Raw genomic sequence first — 18,326 nt, 5'->3', positions numbered from 1 at the left:
ACACTAAATTAATAAGTTTCAAACATAATGCACTGAAATAATGTAAAATTATAAAATTAGAAATTATGATATTTTTTAAAGTAATAAAATGCCGATAAAAATACGAACAAATGGTCAAGTAAAGAGTGAACACTTACTAACTTTTTAAAAATTCAAAAATTAATAGAAAAATTTTAAACAAAATGTACTGAAATAATATAAAATAATAAAATACTGAAAATAATATATTTTTTAGAAGTAATAAAATTCGGAAAATAATACGAGCAAAGGGCAGGAATAAGGGTTGAGTTTTTTTTACACTAAATTAATTTAAAAAACACACTAAATTAATAAAGAAATAACATAATGCACTGAAATAATGTAAAATTATAAAATTAGAAATTATTATATTTTTCTAAAGTAATAAAATGCCGAGAAAAAAATACAAACAAATGGCCGAAGTAAAGAGTGTTTTAGTAACTTTTTTTTCAACTTGAAGGAATCGCAATGGATCCATTGATTAAACGCGGTAGACACATATCTGATGCGACTAATGAGGCGGTATGAATTTATTATTTGTTAATTACGGGTTCTATTTATTTAAAAAGGATATACGTAATATATAGAAATAAATCATGTTATCGTACTGTAATTTAGCTGGATCAGGACTTGTACCGAGTAATAAGGGGTCGTGTGAATGGTTTAAAGAAAGCTCCGGATGCACGATTGGTGCCGTACTTGGAGCAAGCCAGTTTTGGGACTGCAACGAAGATCCGGGTCTCCGACTTGTTCTATGATTTATTATCCGCGCTAGTGGAGCGGTGGCGCCCGGAGACCCACACTTTTCATTTTCCGTGTGGGGAGTGCACGGTGACCTTGGAGGATATTGCAATGCAGCTTGGGCTCCAAATTGACGGGAGGCCCGTAACGGGAATATCTTCATTTACCGATCCGGCTGCACTTTGTTATCAGCTCTTAGGAGACTCGTCAGGGGACGACGAGTCAAATTTTACGAGCTTAAAATTTACATGGCTGAAAGCCAAATTTGGACAATTATCAGCGACTGCCACTGAAGGTGAGTTGATGTGCACTACTCGAGCGTACATCATGCATATCATAGGGGGAGTACTCATGCCCGATGCAAACAACAACAAGGTGCATTTGATGTACTTGCCCCTACTAGTTGATTTGTCCAGTGTAGGTTCGTATAGCTGGGGCTCCGCCGTGTTAGCAGTGTTGTATCGGGAGCTTTGTCGGACGACAAACCCGGATGTTGTAGACATGGCGGATGCCTCACATTGCTGCAGTCCTGGGCGTTGTATCGGATGCCATTTTTGGCATCGGTTAGTCACCAACCGTATGTTTATCCACTAGTGAACAGGTGATAAAATATAACTTGTCATTATTTGTAGTCATAGTATATTGACTAATGTTACCAACCCTAAACCCTATATTTGTTTTTTGTAGGTGGAGTGTTCGTCCGGGTATCGGGAGGTCGCACACTGTCCCGATATACTGACTCATGCTGGAACAGCATGCCCGAGAAGGGGTAAGCTGTTATTCTAATATTCATGACATCTTACTTTCTGTATATTACTCACACGTTATGGCTAATTATTACCAAGTTATTACTCATGCAATTTATATAGATGCCATACAGTAGGCCGAAAATTACAAACGTGGTACCCTCGCCTGCATACGCTCATTCCCACATATGGTGCACTAACGCACCAATTATAAATTTCAACGTAGTCGAGTGGTATCACGGAGATCGGGTGCTCCGACAGTTTAGTTGCATCCAACATACCCCGGATCCCTCATGCGAGGTGGAGGAGGTTCACGCATGAGTAAGAAAGGAAAACCGCATTTGGATTGGGGCATTAAGCACCGAAACTTTGTGGCGCTGTGGAACGATCGAATGCGTCGAAGACCTCAGATGGTTATGGCTTCCGAATCACAACCATCATTAGAATATACACAATGGTACTATCATTGCGGGAAGCCATAAATACTTGGAGGCCAGTCGACTGTAGTCCCCCCGCACGTGCAGCAACCTGGGGGATCAGACACAGCGGCTCCGATGGATCCAGATCCTGTGGCATATTATTCTCCGGAACCAGAGCCCGAGCAGGAGCCTCAGCCAAATCCCGAACAATCACAGTCACATGTGGATTCACATAGCTATTGTCTAGATTTGGCGAGCGGTGATTATTTTTCGAGCTTCTCAGGGGGCGAATACGCCTACGAGTTTGAACTCTTTGGATCCTACCCGCCGCAGTACGGCATGCCCTGCCCGTCCGACCCGTATCCGCAGCATCATGGGACTCCTTCCGGTTTAAGTTCGTCGGTGCCGAACGAGCCACGAGATTTTTCCTCTATGTTTGCCACACCCCCACCTGCGCCGAATGATGATGTTGGTCGTCGCCTAGAACGTGATCGTCGACCTCCGAATAGGTATACCCCTAGGACCACTGTAACACCCCTTACCCGTATCCAACACCGGAATAGGGTACGAGGCATTACTAAAACACATACACTTGTAAACGTATTTAACCGAGTTATAAAATTTCATATAAATTAAAACTTTCAAAATAATTAACATGCTTCTATAACTTTTCACAATATATCCTCAAAATATTATAATCATAATAATTAGGGCCTATGAGACCCGATACATACTCATGTAATTCAATACTTCATTTCCATTTCATTCAATTCGTAATTTCTCATGCTCACAATTTAAATCATATCACTAGCAATTTCCATTTAATTCACGTACAATTCAATGACATTAAGTTCAACACTAATACGTACTTACCATTTAACTCAACGTTTATCGATTTTACCATTCAATAACACATTTATGAAATTCTTAATTTTGCAATGAAAATATCACTTTAAAATAACAACATCATCCTCGTATAAATACACTACCACTTATCCATTTACTTTAATTCTTTTGGGCCCATTTGTCACTTACCATCCTTAATCAAATTAGGGAAAGGTTACGGAAAATTGAGTACTTCACTTCCACTTTGCCATAGTATAACTATGGTCTTACGTATGATCACTTATCACTTGTCTCTGATCAGATAAGTGTAGCTAGGCTACCACTTATCACTTTGTCACTTGATCAGATAAGTGTAGCTAAAGCTACCACTTATCACTTTGTCACTTGATCAGATAAGTGTAGCTAAAGCTATCACTTATCACTTTGTCATTTGTCACTGATCAGAAGTACTCAAATCCGGCGTTCCACTCAATTTGATCATTTATTCAGTTTTCGCATTTTTATTTTATTCTTATTTCATCAATAAATATATATTTCACCATACATTATATAATTCATGAAATTAACATTTAATCATTAAATTTCAGCCATATGAACTTACTTTTCATTATCTTTCCACACTCGTTTTCTATGCACATCACACAAGATATAAACATATCATTCAACCATAGTTGCAAGCTAGTGTATTTAAATATAACTCTTTTTGGGGCTAACCGCCTGATAAACCATTTCAATGCATAACTTATAAATTTAACGTGGCATAGTCTAGCAACTACTTGGCCAAAGCTTAAGCATGTATAGCAAATATGTTAGCCAAATACACATATATCATAAGCATTATAAACATGGATGAGCACAACATTTATTCATGTATCAGGCTTACCAACATGTGTTAATTCATAAACCATTCAGGACATTATTTCATGCCAAATCATATACCGAATATACCATACACACATACTATGAAACTTTATTTTCACACATGAGCTTAAACCATGACCAATAATGCACAAATATAAGCAACATTTCTATTTCATCGTTTATCAATTATAATCAAGCATATGACCAATTATAAAAAAATCATTCATATATTTCCCAATTTTCCTCCACCTCCTCTCCATTCCTCATTCTTAATGTGTATAACACATTTAAACAACATTATTCATACTTTCACTATTTTCTTGTATGTAAAATTCAAGCTGCCCGTCTGAGTTAGAGTCACTAAATTATTTTTATCCGGAGATACAAAGTTCCAAATTAAGATCCGTAAATTTTTCCTGAAACTAGACTCATATATATTTTTACTATAAAATTTTAAAAATTTTTTATTCATCCAATTAGTACAGTTTATTCTTTAAAGTTTCCCCTATTTCGCTGTCTGACAGCTCCAACCACCATTCACTAAAAATGAGTTAGCTAATTGTACAGAATTATGATGATGTTTTCATTTGTTTCCTTTGAAAATAGATTAATTAATAATTCCTAACCATATAAATTATAACTCATAATTATTTTTCTTCAATTTTTTATGATTTTCCAAAGTAAGAACAGGGGAACCCGAAATCATTCTGAAATTGTCTCACAAAATTTATTATATCTCATGATTTACAATTCCATTGCTTACACCATTTCTTTTATGAGAAACTAGACTCAATAAGATTTAATTTCATATTTTATTCACTCTCTAATTCAATTTCCACAATTTTTGGTGATTTTTTAAAGTTATACTACTGCTGCTGTCCAAAACTGCTTTAGTGCAAAATGTTGATTTCTCTCAATTAACCCCTCAATTAATCTAATTTTCTCAATTAATACTTTATCTAGACATTATAAGTTGTTTCACAACTATTGAAATTCAGAATTTCCACATATAACTCTATCTTCAAACTCTTTTACTATTAGGTCCCAAACATTCACTTTCTATTCAATTCTTTCAATAAAATCAGCATATGAACAATTTAAAGCTCTAATTCCACGCTAAATCATCATATACTTCCAGCACATATTCATAGAAACTTTCAAATTCTTTCATAGAATCAAAAACTAATGAATTCAACAAGTGGGCCTAGTTGTAAAAGTCACAAAAATATAAAATTTTCAAGAAATAATCAAGAATTGAACTTCCCTGCAGTAAAAATAGGAAGAACCAGCTTAATAAAACCCTTCTATGGTGTTTTTGCTGATGAGAATGAAGAAAAATAAAGAGAAATCAAGATAATTCCACTTTGGTCCTAACTTTATTAAGTAAATTTTGTAATATTCCAATTTTGCCCTTAATTCTCCTTACTTTGTTGCTGATTTCATGTCTTTGTCGTCCAGCCCAAATAGACCTTGGGTCTATTTGCCTTTTAAGCCCTCTTCCTTTTATAATTTAAGCTATTTAATCATTTCCTGTAATTTTGCATTTGTTACAATTTAGTCCTTTTTATTCAATTAATTATCGGAACTTTAAAATTTCTTAATGAAACTTTAATACTAACTTTTTAACACTACATAAATATTTATAAAAATATTTATGGCTCGGTTTAAAATCCCCGAGGTATCGATACCTCATTTTCGATTCTAATTATTTTAATATTTATTTCTAGTGTACTATTCACTATTTCAAAAATTTTCCTAACTTCACATTTAACTTATACTCACTAAATTAATAATATTTTCTACCCATTTGTCGAATTTAGTGATCTTAAATCATCATTCCGACACCTCTGAAAATTCAGGCTATTACATTTTTCCTCGTCGGATTTGTGGTCCCAAAACCACTGTTCCGACTAGACCCAAAATCGGGTTGTTACAACCACACCATCGAACCATCAATTTTAGGGGTTTAATGCACTTTTTGTACATTACAAAGTTTGTATTCTTTTTGTATAAATTTAATATTTCTAATTTAATCTTTGCTTACTTCTGAACTTTTTTGTATAAATTTAATTATTCTATTTTTGTATTATATTAAAGCTGAATCCAATTATAAATCCCTCCATTTTCGATATAATTTTAATAATTCCAAATGCACACATGGTATTTTATAACTTAATTTGGATACAATTTAAGTATAAGTATAAGCTGAATAATAAAAATTATTTCAAATGAATTATACTTTTTATAACACTATACATAAAAATTTTACATCATTAGGTCAATTCCGACCCGATCCGGACAACTGTCCAACACGAAAGTTCCGATGAGGGCATTTATTCCGACTATGACCACTTAACCTACATATTCCATAATGCTTACCGTCGGATTTCTCCCTAATATCTATTTCATTACGGATTCTGCTTGATTGCGGACAACCTCTTGGATTCCTCTGTAGCCCTCTGTCTGGGATAAGCTAGAAAGTCGTCGGAGGCACCTCCCACGTAGATAGGTCAGGCAGGACGGGGAACTCATTTTCCCAAACACGCAATGCGCGCTTGAGCGTGTACACATCATCGACATATTGTTCGACATTAACGTTCACTTTAGCACACGCTGCCACGACATGCGCACATGGATAATGAAGCGTTTCGAACCTCCTGCACTCGCACCGTCTGTTCCGGAGATCAACTCCATAGGACCTAGTTGGTATACCAGGTCGACGACTGATCGTCTCAGTAACTCGAAACGTTTCTAGTCGTCGTGAATATATTTCTACATTCATTGACCTCGCCAAACGACGGTTTGCAACCATTGCATCCCTGACATGTTCGACAAACACGTGTCCCGCCTCCATCTGCTCGACTTGTTGTTGACCCATTCTTGGCATCAAGGTAGCCAGCCTGTAGAATGTAGCAGAAAAGACAGATGCAATAGGAAGATTATGTGTTTTCAACAAGACAGCGTTGATCCCCTCGACTAAGTTTGTGGTCATTTGGCCATAACGAAAGCCCTCGTCAAAACTTTGAACCCATTGCCACGGCTCTATTTTGCCTAACCATTGTAGGAAAGATGTGTTTGTTTGCCCCTCCATGTCACTCTCAAGTCGGATAATTCTTTGGCGGAAAATATGTGGCTCTAACTCGTACGCTGCATACGTATTAAGAAAAAATAAGTTCTACTAACTCGATAACATAAAACATTACAACTTATATTGAAAATATAAGGTTATCATTTACCCATTGCCACGACTTATCTCTTCCAGTCTGCATTCTTATAATCTTTGTGGAAGTTAGTCGCAATGTGCCGGAAGCAGTAAACGGACCTCCATGGCACACCGAAACGCCTAATTGCTGCAATTAAACCTTTCCCTTTATCGGAGATGATGCAAATGTTATCGTTGCTAATAACATACCTCCGCAGGTTAGTGAGGAAGAATTCCCAAGACTCCAAGTTCTCTTTATCTACGATGGCAAATGCTATCGGGAGCACGTTTCTATTGCCGTCTTGAGCAACCGCAAGAAGTAGGATCTGTGTATATTTTCCATATAGCCATGTCCCATCCACCTGCACAAATGGCTTGCAGTGGGGAAATACCCGCACACATGGATCAAACGTCCAGAACATCCAATGAAAAATCCTTTTTGTCGGCTATAACTGGTCGTCCTGGCTGTAATAAGGAATTGTCTGCAACTCAATCACAGTCCCCGGTACGTACTCTCGCATAGCAGCTATCCATCCTTGTAGCTCGTTATACGACGAATCGTAATCCCCATACAGTTGCTCTATTGTCATCTGTTTAGCTATCCATGCCTTTCGATATGAAACTCGATACTGGAATCGTGCTTGCATCTCAGCAATTAGTACCGAAACTTTAATGATCGTCATGTTCTTCACCATTGGCATCATACACGTACAGATAGTTTTCGAATCAAGTTTTCCATGATCTGCTGACATACGTGTTGATGTGCATGTATGAGGACCAACAAATTTTTGTATCTCCCACATCTGAGAACTTTTAATGAATGCAGCTCGTACCCGCCAATTGCAGCATTCCGTTGCCTTCCAACACTCCCCAATATATATTGTCGGAGTAGACACTGCAACTTTATAATCCACTGATATGTTCATGCTGTACTGTTTAATAACAAATACGCACTCTTCTTTACAGCTGAATCTCTGGCCTATGAATAACTCATTATGATCAGAATTTACGGCCAGCCCGTGAGGATGAACTATTTCAGGGTACTACGGGAACTCAGCTACATACGTTGCGTCGGGGTCTATGAGCGACATGTGTGGCCCAGGATAGGGCTGTGCATTATTCGGTTAAAACTGAAATTTTTCGGTTAACCGACCGAGTTTGGTTAATCGGTCGGTGAACCAAAAAAATTCGGTCGGGGGTCGGTTAAATTTTTTTGGTTTGTTCAGTTATCGGTTAAATCGGTTCGAAACGGATCGGTTAACCGAAAAAAATTTGGGTAAATCGAAATTTACAAGGCCTAACCCAGTTAAATTTAAACCCAGGCCCCAGCCCAAATTTAAAACAGGCCATTTCTCACTTCTCAAAGACAAAGAAGTCAGCTGTCCAATTTCTCAAGATGAGCCTCTAACAAAGAAGAGCCCAAGTGCCCTGACTACTCTACAGTCTACCCCCATGCTCTCAGTCGAATCCCCCCTCCCCTCCCTATTTTCACTTTCACTTTCACTTAACACCCAACCCTAATATTTTCAATCTCAGACCGCACTCTCAGTCAAATCCCACCCTAAATCACACACTTAAACTTTCACTCACACACTATTTCTCATTTTCTCTTCCACCGGAGTCGCCGAGTCAGAGTGTCGGACCACCACACCAATACCCAGACCTGGGCCAGGTTTGCTTTCTTCTAATTTCCCTTTCTTTTTTTTTTTCCAATTTCTTGAATGGGTCTGTACTATGTCTGTAGTTGACTGATCTGATCTGATATAGTATTCTTTTTTTTTTCTAATTATTGAATCTGTAGTTGACTGATAGTATTTTTGCAATTAATGCATTTTGCGACCATATTTTTCTGTAACCTATCTTTTTCATTTCATTTTTTCCTCATCAATTATTGTTGAACACTAAACTACGATTACAATAATACATTTAAAAAAATGTACCAAGAAAAATATATAATTTTAATATATCTATAGAAAAGGCACATAATGCTTATTTATTTGGAAATAATTGGAAATGTCTTAAAATCACTAAAAACCAGCTTCTGTAATGTTAGTATATAGGGTTATCATATATTTGGATTGGGTTATCACTAAAAAACATCCGATGAGGAATGTCAGATTTGGATTGGGTTTCATTGTTTAGTTTTAAAGGGAAAGTGGGTTTGAGCGTTGGGTTTAATGTTTTATTTATTTATTTTATGAATTTATACATATATAAGAAAAAAAAACAAACATAGCCAAAGAAAATTATTGTTCGAGACTGTCTGAAATCCATCTTAAATTTCATTTTTTTCAAGTCGGATTCATATTTGTTTCGAGATTCAACAAATAACTTCATCATCCAGCAAGTCTACCAATAATTATATACTACAACAAACTCGAAATTAATATCTTATCATATTCTTTACTTTGAATTTAATTTTTGTACTTTTATTTTAAAAATTTAATCATTTTATTTTTCGATTAAAAATTAAAGTTCAGTTGTTAATACAGATTAAATTTATTTGTATGGCATTTTGAAATAAGAAATAAATATTTAGTTGTATGGAAGTCAACTATGACGTTATAATGAATCTAAATTTAAAAATGATTTTAAATTATCAACCATTAGACTTCAATTTTAAGATTTGAAAAATAAAAGAAGAACATTTTAAATATATACATATACATATACACACTAATATTTAAATTTACAAACAATATTAATCAAAATAGAAATAAATGATAACCCTATATAAACGCTAACATTACGTAAGTCGTTTTTAGTGATTTTAAGACATTTCCAATTGAAAATGTTGGATGATGTGCATTATGTATCGGGATATGGTTTTGTCTTTTTCTTACAAATTACTCTTGAAAATTTGGATATAATTGCTTTTTATTTCTTAATGCTATTCTCCTTTTCCGTTGGCCATATGTAATTCATTCTTTGGGCACATTTCTTGATGTTTAACTAATCTTTTACTTGTCTCGTGGGATCATTATTACCAAATTATAATCAAACTCTCGAGTAATTATTAAGTAAAATCAAATCATTATAGTACAAATAACTGATTACTAATATAATTCATTTTGGACTTAATCATTAACTTCATTTAAAAAAAACTTTATATCATTTTGGACTTTGTAAAGTTTTTTTAAACTCTTGATATAAATGATCTAAATAATATTGCATCAATTTAATTAAGTTTCTGGATTTTGTAAACAATATTGTCCTTGACTCCAAGTTTGTCGTATTATTTTAATTTATTATATACTTTTTTTCTTGCAGAATGTCAACCGAACCAACATCTATTGAGGGTAGTGTTACACCTCCTACTTCGATAGATTCTAAAAATTTGGGGGTTGGAGCATCAATCCAAACAAAGGGGACTACGACCGGGAAAAGAAAAGCCCCTCCTCAAAGGTCAGAAGTTTGGTCTCACTTCACTGAGTTTATTAATAGTGATGGTGCAAGTAAGGTTAAATATAATTATTGTGAAAAGGAATTTTATTGTGATATGAAAAAAAATGGTACAGGGTCATTGAAATATCATATTGGTTCATGTAAGAAAAATCCTAGCAATGTTGTTGACACTAGTCAAGGACAACTAGTTTTACCTAGAAAGGGAGTTGAAGGGGGGAAGGGAATCTTTCAACTTGGAGATTTGATCAAGAAGCATGTAGGAAAGGATTAGCACAAATAATTCTGATTGATGAATTACCTTTCAAGTTTGTTGAGAGTGAATGTTTTAAGAAATTTATGTTTGTGGCATGTGTAATAGGCCCAATTTGCCCGGCCCGTTAGTGAAATAAACCAAATGAAAAATCAAAATTAAATAGTCTAATAAAGTCCAATTACAATGGGCCAAATTCAAATTTTAAGCCCAATCACTAAAATCCCAATTTATACACATCAGCCCAATAACCCAAATGAGCCCAAAACACTAAGCAACACACGAAAGCCCTAGGCATTCAGCCCTAGCACAGGCGCCGTAGCCACCAGGGGTTTCCCTCGACCCCACGAGCCACGCCTCCGAGCCGCTCCACGCCAGCCTCTGCCTTCGTACGCGTCGAGCCACGTCACGCGTCTCCGTACCCGTACCTGCAATGCAACAAATGCAACGCAGTACCAAACAAAAAAAGGACAGATAACAGTTGTAAAAAATTTCAGATTTTGATTATTCTTTTGGATTTTTCGGCACTATAAAGGCCGATTTAAAAAAATCTGTAAGGGGGGAGACCCACGAATATTGTATGAAAGTTTTTTTAAAAAAGAAAGGCAATAGAAAGAAAAGTTTCAAGAAAGGTGATTGGAAATTTAATTTATTTTGATTTCTTCCTTCTTTTCTGCTTCTTCAACTTAGTTTTAGATTTCTTATAGGCAAAAGAGAAAATAAAGGGAAATAAAGGAGAAGCTTACCTGGTAACGCCTTCAGATCCGCGCGAGGAGGAGCTAAAAAGCCCCTAAGGGTGCAGCTCCGACCACTATTGAGTGTAATCGCGGCGGAGATGCGGCGTACTGACGGCGGTGAAGGCTAGGGTCAAAACCCTAACAGAGAAAACAAGAAGCAAATTGTTTTTTTTTTAAAACTAGGCTGCTAATGTTTTTTTTTTAGAAAATTTTGTTTAAATAATGATATTATACGGCGCCGTTTTGAGCTAGGGTTCCTAGCGTCCAAACGACGCCGTCTAGCGGCCATACCCGATGACCCGATCCAACCGCGGCTAGATCAGCGCGTTTTGGTAGAGGGAGGGATAATTGCACTCCCGGTCCTCTCTCTTTTGTTCTGGGTTCAAATCGGTTCTTTTCCTTTTTTAAATTTCGCCCTTTAATTTGCTTTTCATTTTATTTTAGTCCATGCCGCAACGCAGCGTTTTGGAGGGCTGAGAATATTTTCTAATTAACCCTCCATGTTATTCGCGCATTGCACATTGGCCCTTATTTTGTGTATTTATGTTTTTCCCGATTAATTTCGTTTTAGTTGCAATTTAATCATTTTCTGTGTTATTTGTTTCTTTTTAATTAGTTTAATATTTCCATTATTATCATTATTATTATTATTAGTTTTTACTTAATCTTATTATATAGATCTTTTTATTTTATTATATGGTATTATTTTATGTTTTTACGTATTATTATTAATTTTCACAAATATTTTACTATATACATTTTATATTATCTTAGTATAACTTATATACATATATTTTTAAAAATTCATATATGTATATATATACATTTAGCTCCAAAGTTTTTCATAATAATATCTCATGTTTTTCCATACATATATATAATATTGAATTATTTTATGCACAAATATTCTATTTCTTTCAAATTTGCTATTCTATTTTACTTATTTTAACTTTATTATATATTATGACCATATATGTTATTATTTACATTAAGATTTTTTTACTTATATAAATCAAAGTGTATATATATTAATTTTAAGATTTATTCATTTCTTTTCTTACAATTCTTCCGTTAAAATTCATTTAAACATTTTATTTGTTTTTAGTTCTATTATCAAATCGTTTCAAATCTTCATATTAATTACTTTTTGGTATAATCTTGTGTATATTTTTAAATTCTAAATTTATTTATTCTCATTTTTATTTTATAAGTTACATTTTATCTTCCTTTTAAACTAATAATCTTTGAATGTTGATGTTGATATTGGCATAATGCATCATGGAAACTATTGTTATTGTATTTATTGATTTATTGTTCATCACTCATTGGTGTACATTTACTATTCAAATTTTGCATGATTCATTGTTCGTTTAATCACTGCGTTTTTACCGTGTTTCAATAAAAACATTAGAATCATCTTATTTCGCAATTTGTCAAAATACCCGCTATTCATGATCCTCGAGAGAATTGTGCCCTAACTTACTGGGTTTCAATTTTTCTGATGAATTTATATAGCCAAGTATCTCTTTTGTAACAAAACCTTATGATTTATAAATATAAAGCTCATTCTCGGGAATTCGACGCGTGGTGTCCTAACGTATTGGATATGACATGTTGTTTTCTCGAGATGGGGATTCTTCTAAATAAAGGCGATATTTGATATTTAGGAATTTTGTGAAATTAAACCCTAACTTACTGGGTTTTGATTTTCACATTTGACCCAAATAATCGGAAATCCTTCTCAAAATGCATAGGTTTTAAAAGTCAAGAGATAAATTTAATTTTGAGGATTTAAAATGTTGCACTCTAACTTATTGAGTGTCACGATTTATTTCTTTGAAATAAGTGAGTCTCATCGTCCAATTCATTTTACTCAAATTTTCTTTTCAAAGGATCGTATTTTAAAATCTTTTCAAAAATTCGACATTAAGACATTAAATAATCGATTCGGTACCAATTTTGGGCGTTACGAGGGTGCTAACCCTTCCTCGTGCGTAACCGACTCCCGAACCTATTTTCTCAAAATTCGCAGACCAAAATTGTTTTTAAAGGTGAACCAATCACACCTCAATAAAGGATCGGTGGCGACTCCCATTTCCCTTTTTAAAAGTCGATTCCTATTTTTCAAAATTAAAAATGGTTTCGACAGCATGTCCTAAGTTTCATATTCCTTCACGAACTACTATGACTAGGGATGTTTATCAATTGTATTTAGATGAAAGGGTCAAGATAAAACAACTTTTGAGAAGTTCTTGTTCTAGAGTTTGCTTAACTACTGACACATGGACATCTTTGCAAAGAGTTAATTATTTGTGTATCACTGCTCACTTTATTGATAACGATTGGAAATTGAATAAAAAGATTTTAAACTTTTGTCCAATTTTTAGTCATAAGGGTGAGTCCATTGTGGTGGTGATTGAGAAATGCTTGTTGAATTGGGGGATTGATAAGTTGTTTACTGTTACTGTTGATAATACAAGTTCAAATGATGTTGCTATTGGTTATTTGAGAAAGAAATATAACCCTCGAGGGGGTTTAGTTCAAAATAGTAAATATCTTCATATGAGATGCATGGCACACATTGCGAATTTGATTGTTGTTGAAGGCTTAAAGGAAATGAATAAATTTGTTGAACGTGTTAGGGGGGCTGTTAGATATGTGAGACAATCTCCAGCTAGATTACAAAAGTTTAAGGAGTGTGTTGTGGTGGAAAAGATAGAGTGCAAGAAGATGTTGTGTCTTGATGTTTGTACTAGGTGGAACTCGACCTACTTAATGTTAGACACTGCTCAGAACTTTGAGAGAGCTTTTGAGAGATTTGAGGAGCAAGATACAAACTTTAGGGCTAAACTTGAAAGGGGAGAGGGTTGGCCTAGTGTGGATGATTGGGATAATGTTAGAAACTTGAGGGATTTCTTGGAACACTTTTATGAAGTCACTTTATGATATCGGCACTTCATATGTCACGTCCAATAATTTTTTTGATGAACTTTCCGAAATTGATATTCTTTTACGAGATGCTCAGTTAAATAGTAATATTGATTTCAATGTTATGGCCATCAAGATGAAAGAGAAGTATGATAAGTATTGGGGTGATATTGATAAGATGAATTTGCATATGTTTGTTGCTTGTGTTTTAGATCCTAGACAAAAACTAAAGTATCTTGAATTTGCACATAGTGAAATGTCTAGTTCTGAAAAAGCTTGTGAAATGATGCAAAAGTTGAAGGAATCTTTGTATGAATTGTTTGATGAGTATAAGCCTCCACTTCATAGTACTTGTAGCCAATCGAGTGTGTCAACACATGTTTCTATTGGTGAACCACAACAAAAAATGAAAAGGCGAATGCAAGCTTTGTATAAAAAGCGTGAGTTGGAAATTTGGGTTGAGGATAAACCAACTGAGTTGGATAAATATCTAGCTGAGGTTAATGAAGAATTTGTTGAAGATTTTGATATTTTATTGTGGTGGAAAGTGAACAGCCCTAGATTTCCCACTCTTTCAAAAATTGCCAGAGATGTGTTAGCTATACCGGTTTCTATGGTTGCTTCAGAGTCTGTATTTAGCACCGGGGGGCGTGTGCTTGATCAATATAGGAGTTCTTTAACTTTTAAAATTGTACAAGCTCTTGTGTGTACTCAAGATTGGATTCGAAGATCATCATCACAAGAAGACATAAAAAAGATTGAAGAACAAATCCAAGAGCTTGACAAGATTGAAAATGGTATGTTTATTGTTTTATTTTAATAGTTTCAATTTTTTTACCATATCACTCTTACTTATTTAATTGATTCAATGTTTAGACATTTCTTGGAATGCATTAGAGCCTACCCTAGATTCATGAGCTTTCATGAGTTGAAGGATATGCTTACTACTATCTTATTCTTGTTAATCTATAATCTATTCGTTTGTTTATATTATTTGATTTTTTTAAATGCGTATATTTCTATTATATGCTAAATTTTTGCTCATGTTTTTTTTTTTAAGTTTAATGCAAATGGAGATATTTTGGAGAGATGAAATGGATATAAATGGAGAATATTAAAACTTACATTTCAATTATGTGTTAATTCAAGACTTATGTAATGTTTTTAATTATGTAGTGATTCAAAGACTTATGTAATATTTTTAGTCATGTAGTGATTCAAAGATTTACGTAATGTTTTTAATTATGTAGTGATTTTATTCAGGTAATTTGGGTAATTTTCGGGTAATTCGGGTAATTTTTAACCAAAAATGAACAACACATATTTTTCGGTTAATTCGGTTAACCGACCTTATTTACCGAAAAAAATTTTGGTTCGGTTAATTATTTTAAAAAAAATTCGGTTCGGTTAACGGTTAAAAAATTTGGGAGGTCGGTTAATTCGGTTATAACAATTTCGGGTCGGTTAACCGGTCGGTTAACTGACTGAACACCCCTAGCCTAGGATTATTGTGTATCAAAATACGCCGCATCTGCTCCTCGACCGAAGAAGCGTCAATGTTTCCATCGTTGTTGACATCTTCATCGTCAATATCATCAGGTACATCGTCCAGATCGGGATCACCGTCACTATCGACCTCTTCATCCCAATGATCGCTACCACCTTCTTCTTCACCACCAACCACATCAATATCGGGTGTAATATTCAGATCGATACTGATCTCACCCATAGTCGATTCACTATCAACGTATGATATTGGAGCCACCATCCACGGTTCTTGAGCTCTGTGTTCTTCATCGGATGCATTGACATCTTCATTTTGCTCCATATCGGCTAACTCAACAAATAAGTGAATCGGTGCATTCTTGTCACTCCCATTCCCATAGTAAAGAGCGACCATTGTCTCCACGTCTTCGTCGTCTACAACTTCCATTTCAGTGAATTTGACCAGATTTGTCGAAACTGAAAACTTGTAGAAAATTTTTGATACCCTTCTCCCACAACGTCTAAGAATTTTTGCATTAATCCTTGCCTTCATTTCATCCAACGAGACATTTCTATTAAATCTCATTGCTATTTGTTGCCGACATTCAAATACACATCCAACACTTGTTGTCAAGATGACTCCATCGAAATAAGCGCATACAAAAAACTTATCATCCATATTCAATATTCAATCTGTCAAAAAATAAACAAAATCTCAAAAAAATTATCCAACGGTAAATAAATTACTTAAATAACAAAAATTAATGTTTCAATATGCAATTTTTCATCCTTAAGCTCATACTTTTTCAGTTATCATTTTGTAAATGAACATCGTTTAACCAACGATCCTAATAACTAACACAATAAAAATAATAATAGTTTTATACTCAAAATAATAGTAACTAACAATAATAATTAGGGTTTTATTAAAATAATAACTAACCATAATAATAATACTAGTTTTTACTAACAATAATACTACGTAACATCTAAACCCTAAAACTAATAATAATAATAATACTAACTAAAACTATCAATTTTAGTTTTTATTAATCTTAATAACTAAAGTAACAACAAAAAATAATAAAAATTATACAAAAAAATACATTTTTTTCTTCTTCTCTTTCTCTCTTTTTCTCTTTTTTCCGCAGCACCTCCTCTTTCTCTATTTATTATACAAAAAATAATAACACGAGTGGTGCCGCCCATTGGAATGGCATCTTTGGTGCCGCCTATCAATCGCCTGTCACATCACGCAGGCTTTTTTTTCTATTTTTTGTAATATTTTCGTAAATAAAAAAAATATATAATATTTTGGTTATTTTTTATTTTTATTTTGTAATATTTAGATAAAAATCCCCATGAGTTATTGGATTGATTCGGGCAAGTAATGATATCTTAAAAATTCTATTTTTGGAAATTTCTGCTGTAAATTCGGCAGGAGCCACATGCTGATACGCTGCATTTATATTGGTGGAGAAGAACTGGGTTGTCAGAAAACTGAGGTTTGGATAAGGGGTAAGTGTAAGAATAGCCATTTCAAGTGAGGGAAGAAATTGAGAAATCCAAGTCGGCTACTTTATTCTGAGTGCTACTTTATTCCAGCGTACAAGCACCTTTAGTAAGCATCCTTAACCTGAAAATAAGATAATGAGTGGAGAATCTTGTTTGTGGCCCCACACATTGCTCTGCTTATATGTTCTTTTTCAAAGCATTAAAAGATTGCACAGGGTCTGATTCATTCTAAGGACATCCCACCTGTAACCCACCTTTTCCTTAAAATTGCAACTCTCTTGGAAAATTTTCTCAATGTTAAATAAAATTCCCTCCAAAAATAAACAAGTCATTTGATAGTAAATCAAAATTAATAAATTTCGGTTGGTGTCAGTATAATCCACTTTGGTTTGTATTAGTGTGTACAAGATATTATTATTTTAAATTAATCTAATCTTTTTATCTTAATTATCTTTTATTTTTGTAATTACATTTGAAATTAAAATATAATCATTTAATAAGTTATTTAACGTAATTAATAATTTCATATAAATGTATTTATATGCAATTGAGATATATCTATATATATAATATTCTCATATTTATATAATACTAATATCTAATATCTAATATCAAATGTGTTGTATGTGATTTTACGTACTTAATTTTAATTAATTTTAATTATTGTTATATATAGTGATATCTCTTAGTTTTTAAATAATATACAAATTTAGAACTATATAAGAAATTAAAATATAATATTAATTTGAAAAAATAGAAAAGGATAAAACAACATGCAATAATTATAATAATAGTTCATCATAAATAGGAAAGATATTTAAACTAAATTAATAAACACATTTAATAATAATAATTTAAAATAATTGTTGAAATTGACTTAGTTTCAAAATATTTTTCACATGCACCAAACAAATAACAAATTGATAAAAAACGGTTTTAAGAGTGCTCGCTTCAAACAATATGAAAACTTGTATAAAAAAATTAAAGAATAGTATCATAACATTATATTACTTCTTCATCAATTAAAATAATCTTCTATCGCTCTCTAGTGCCATTGTCGATATTGCCTCTTGAATAATCATTGTTTTAATTTTTCACCAATAGATGTTACTTGAATGAATATGTCTAACTAGTGAATGCGATTTATAAACCTAAACTTAAATTTTAATTTGT

The 18,326-nt window shown here is 33.6% G+C and overlaps 2 protein-coding genes across 2 annotated transcripts; both read left to right on the top strand.

Annotated features, from left to right (window-relative positions):
* The first annotated feature begins 486 nt into the window (after nt 1–486).
* LOC105761866 (protein MAIN-LIKE 2-like) lies at nt 487–1,532 on the top strand. Its single transcript, XM_052633935.1, has 3 exons — nt 487–540; nt 637–1,336; nt 1,447–1,532. The coding sequence occupies exons 1-3, from the start codon at nt 487–489 to the stop codon at nt 1,530–1,532; spliced, it is 840 nt and encodes a 279-aa protein (XP_052489895.1).
* Nucleotides 1,533–14,187: 12,655 nt separating this feature from the next.
* LOC105791515 (zinc finger BED domain-containing protein RICESLEEPER 3-like) lies at nt 14,188–15,070 on the top strand. Its single transcript, XM_012619611.2, has 2 exons — nt 14,188–14,950; nt 15,030–15,070. The coding sequence occupies exons 1-2, from the start codon at nt 14,278–14,280 to the stop codon at nt 15,068–15,070; spliced, it is 714 nt and encodes a 237-aa protein (XP_012475065.2). The 5' UTR covers nt 14,188–14,277.
* Nucleotides 15,071–18,326: the final 3,256 nt, after the last annotated feature.

Source organism: Gossypium raimondii, chromosome 7 (assembly GCF_025698545.1).
Source record: "Gossypium raimondii isolate GPD5lz chromosome 7, ASM2569854v1, whole genome shotgun sequence".
NCBI classification, from domain to species: Eukaryota; Viridiplantae; Streptophyta; class Magnoliopsida; order Malvales; family Malvaceae; genus Gossypium; species Gossypium raimondii.
This window is presented reverse-complemented; position numbering and strand designations above follow the sequence as displayed.

Bases quoted from the DNA above. Each gene is read 5' to 3' on its own strand.
- LOC105761866 (XM_052633935.1), top strand. From the start codon at position 487: ATGGATCCATTGATTAAACGCGGTAGACACATATCTGATGCGACTAAT. The intron at 541-636 runs GTATGAATTTAT...ACTGTAATTTAG, and splicing joins CTGATGCGACTAATGAGGCG to CTGGATCAGGACTTGTACCG. The intron at 1,337-1,446 runs GTATGTTTATCC...TGTTTTTTGTAG, and splicing joins GCATCGGTTAGTCACCAACC to GTGGAGTGTTCGTCCGGGTA.
- LOC105791515 (XM_012619611.2), top strand. From the start codon at position 14,278: ATGGCCATCAAGATGAAAGAGAAGTATGATAAGTATTGGGGTGATATT. The intron at 14,951-15,029 runs GTATGTTTATTG...TTCAATGTTTAG, and splicing joins GCTTGACAAGATTGAAAATG to ACATTTCTTGGAATGCATTA.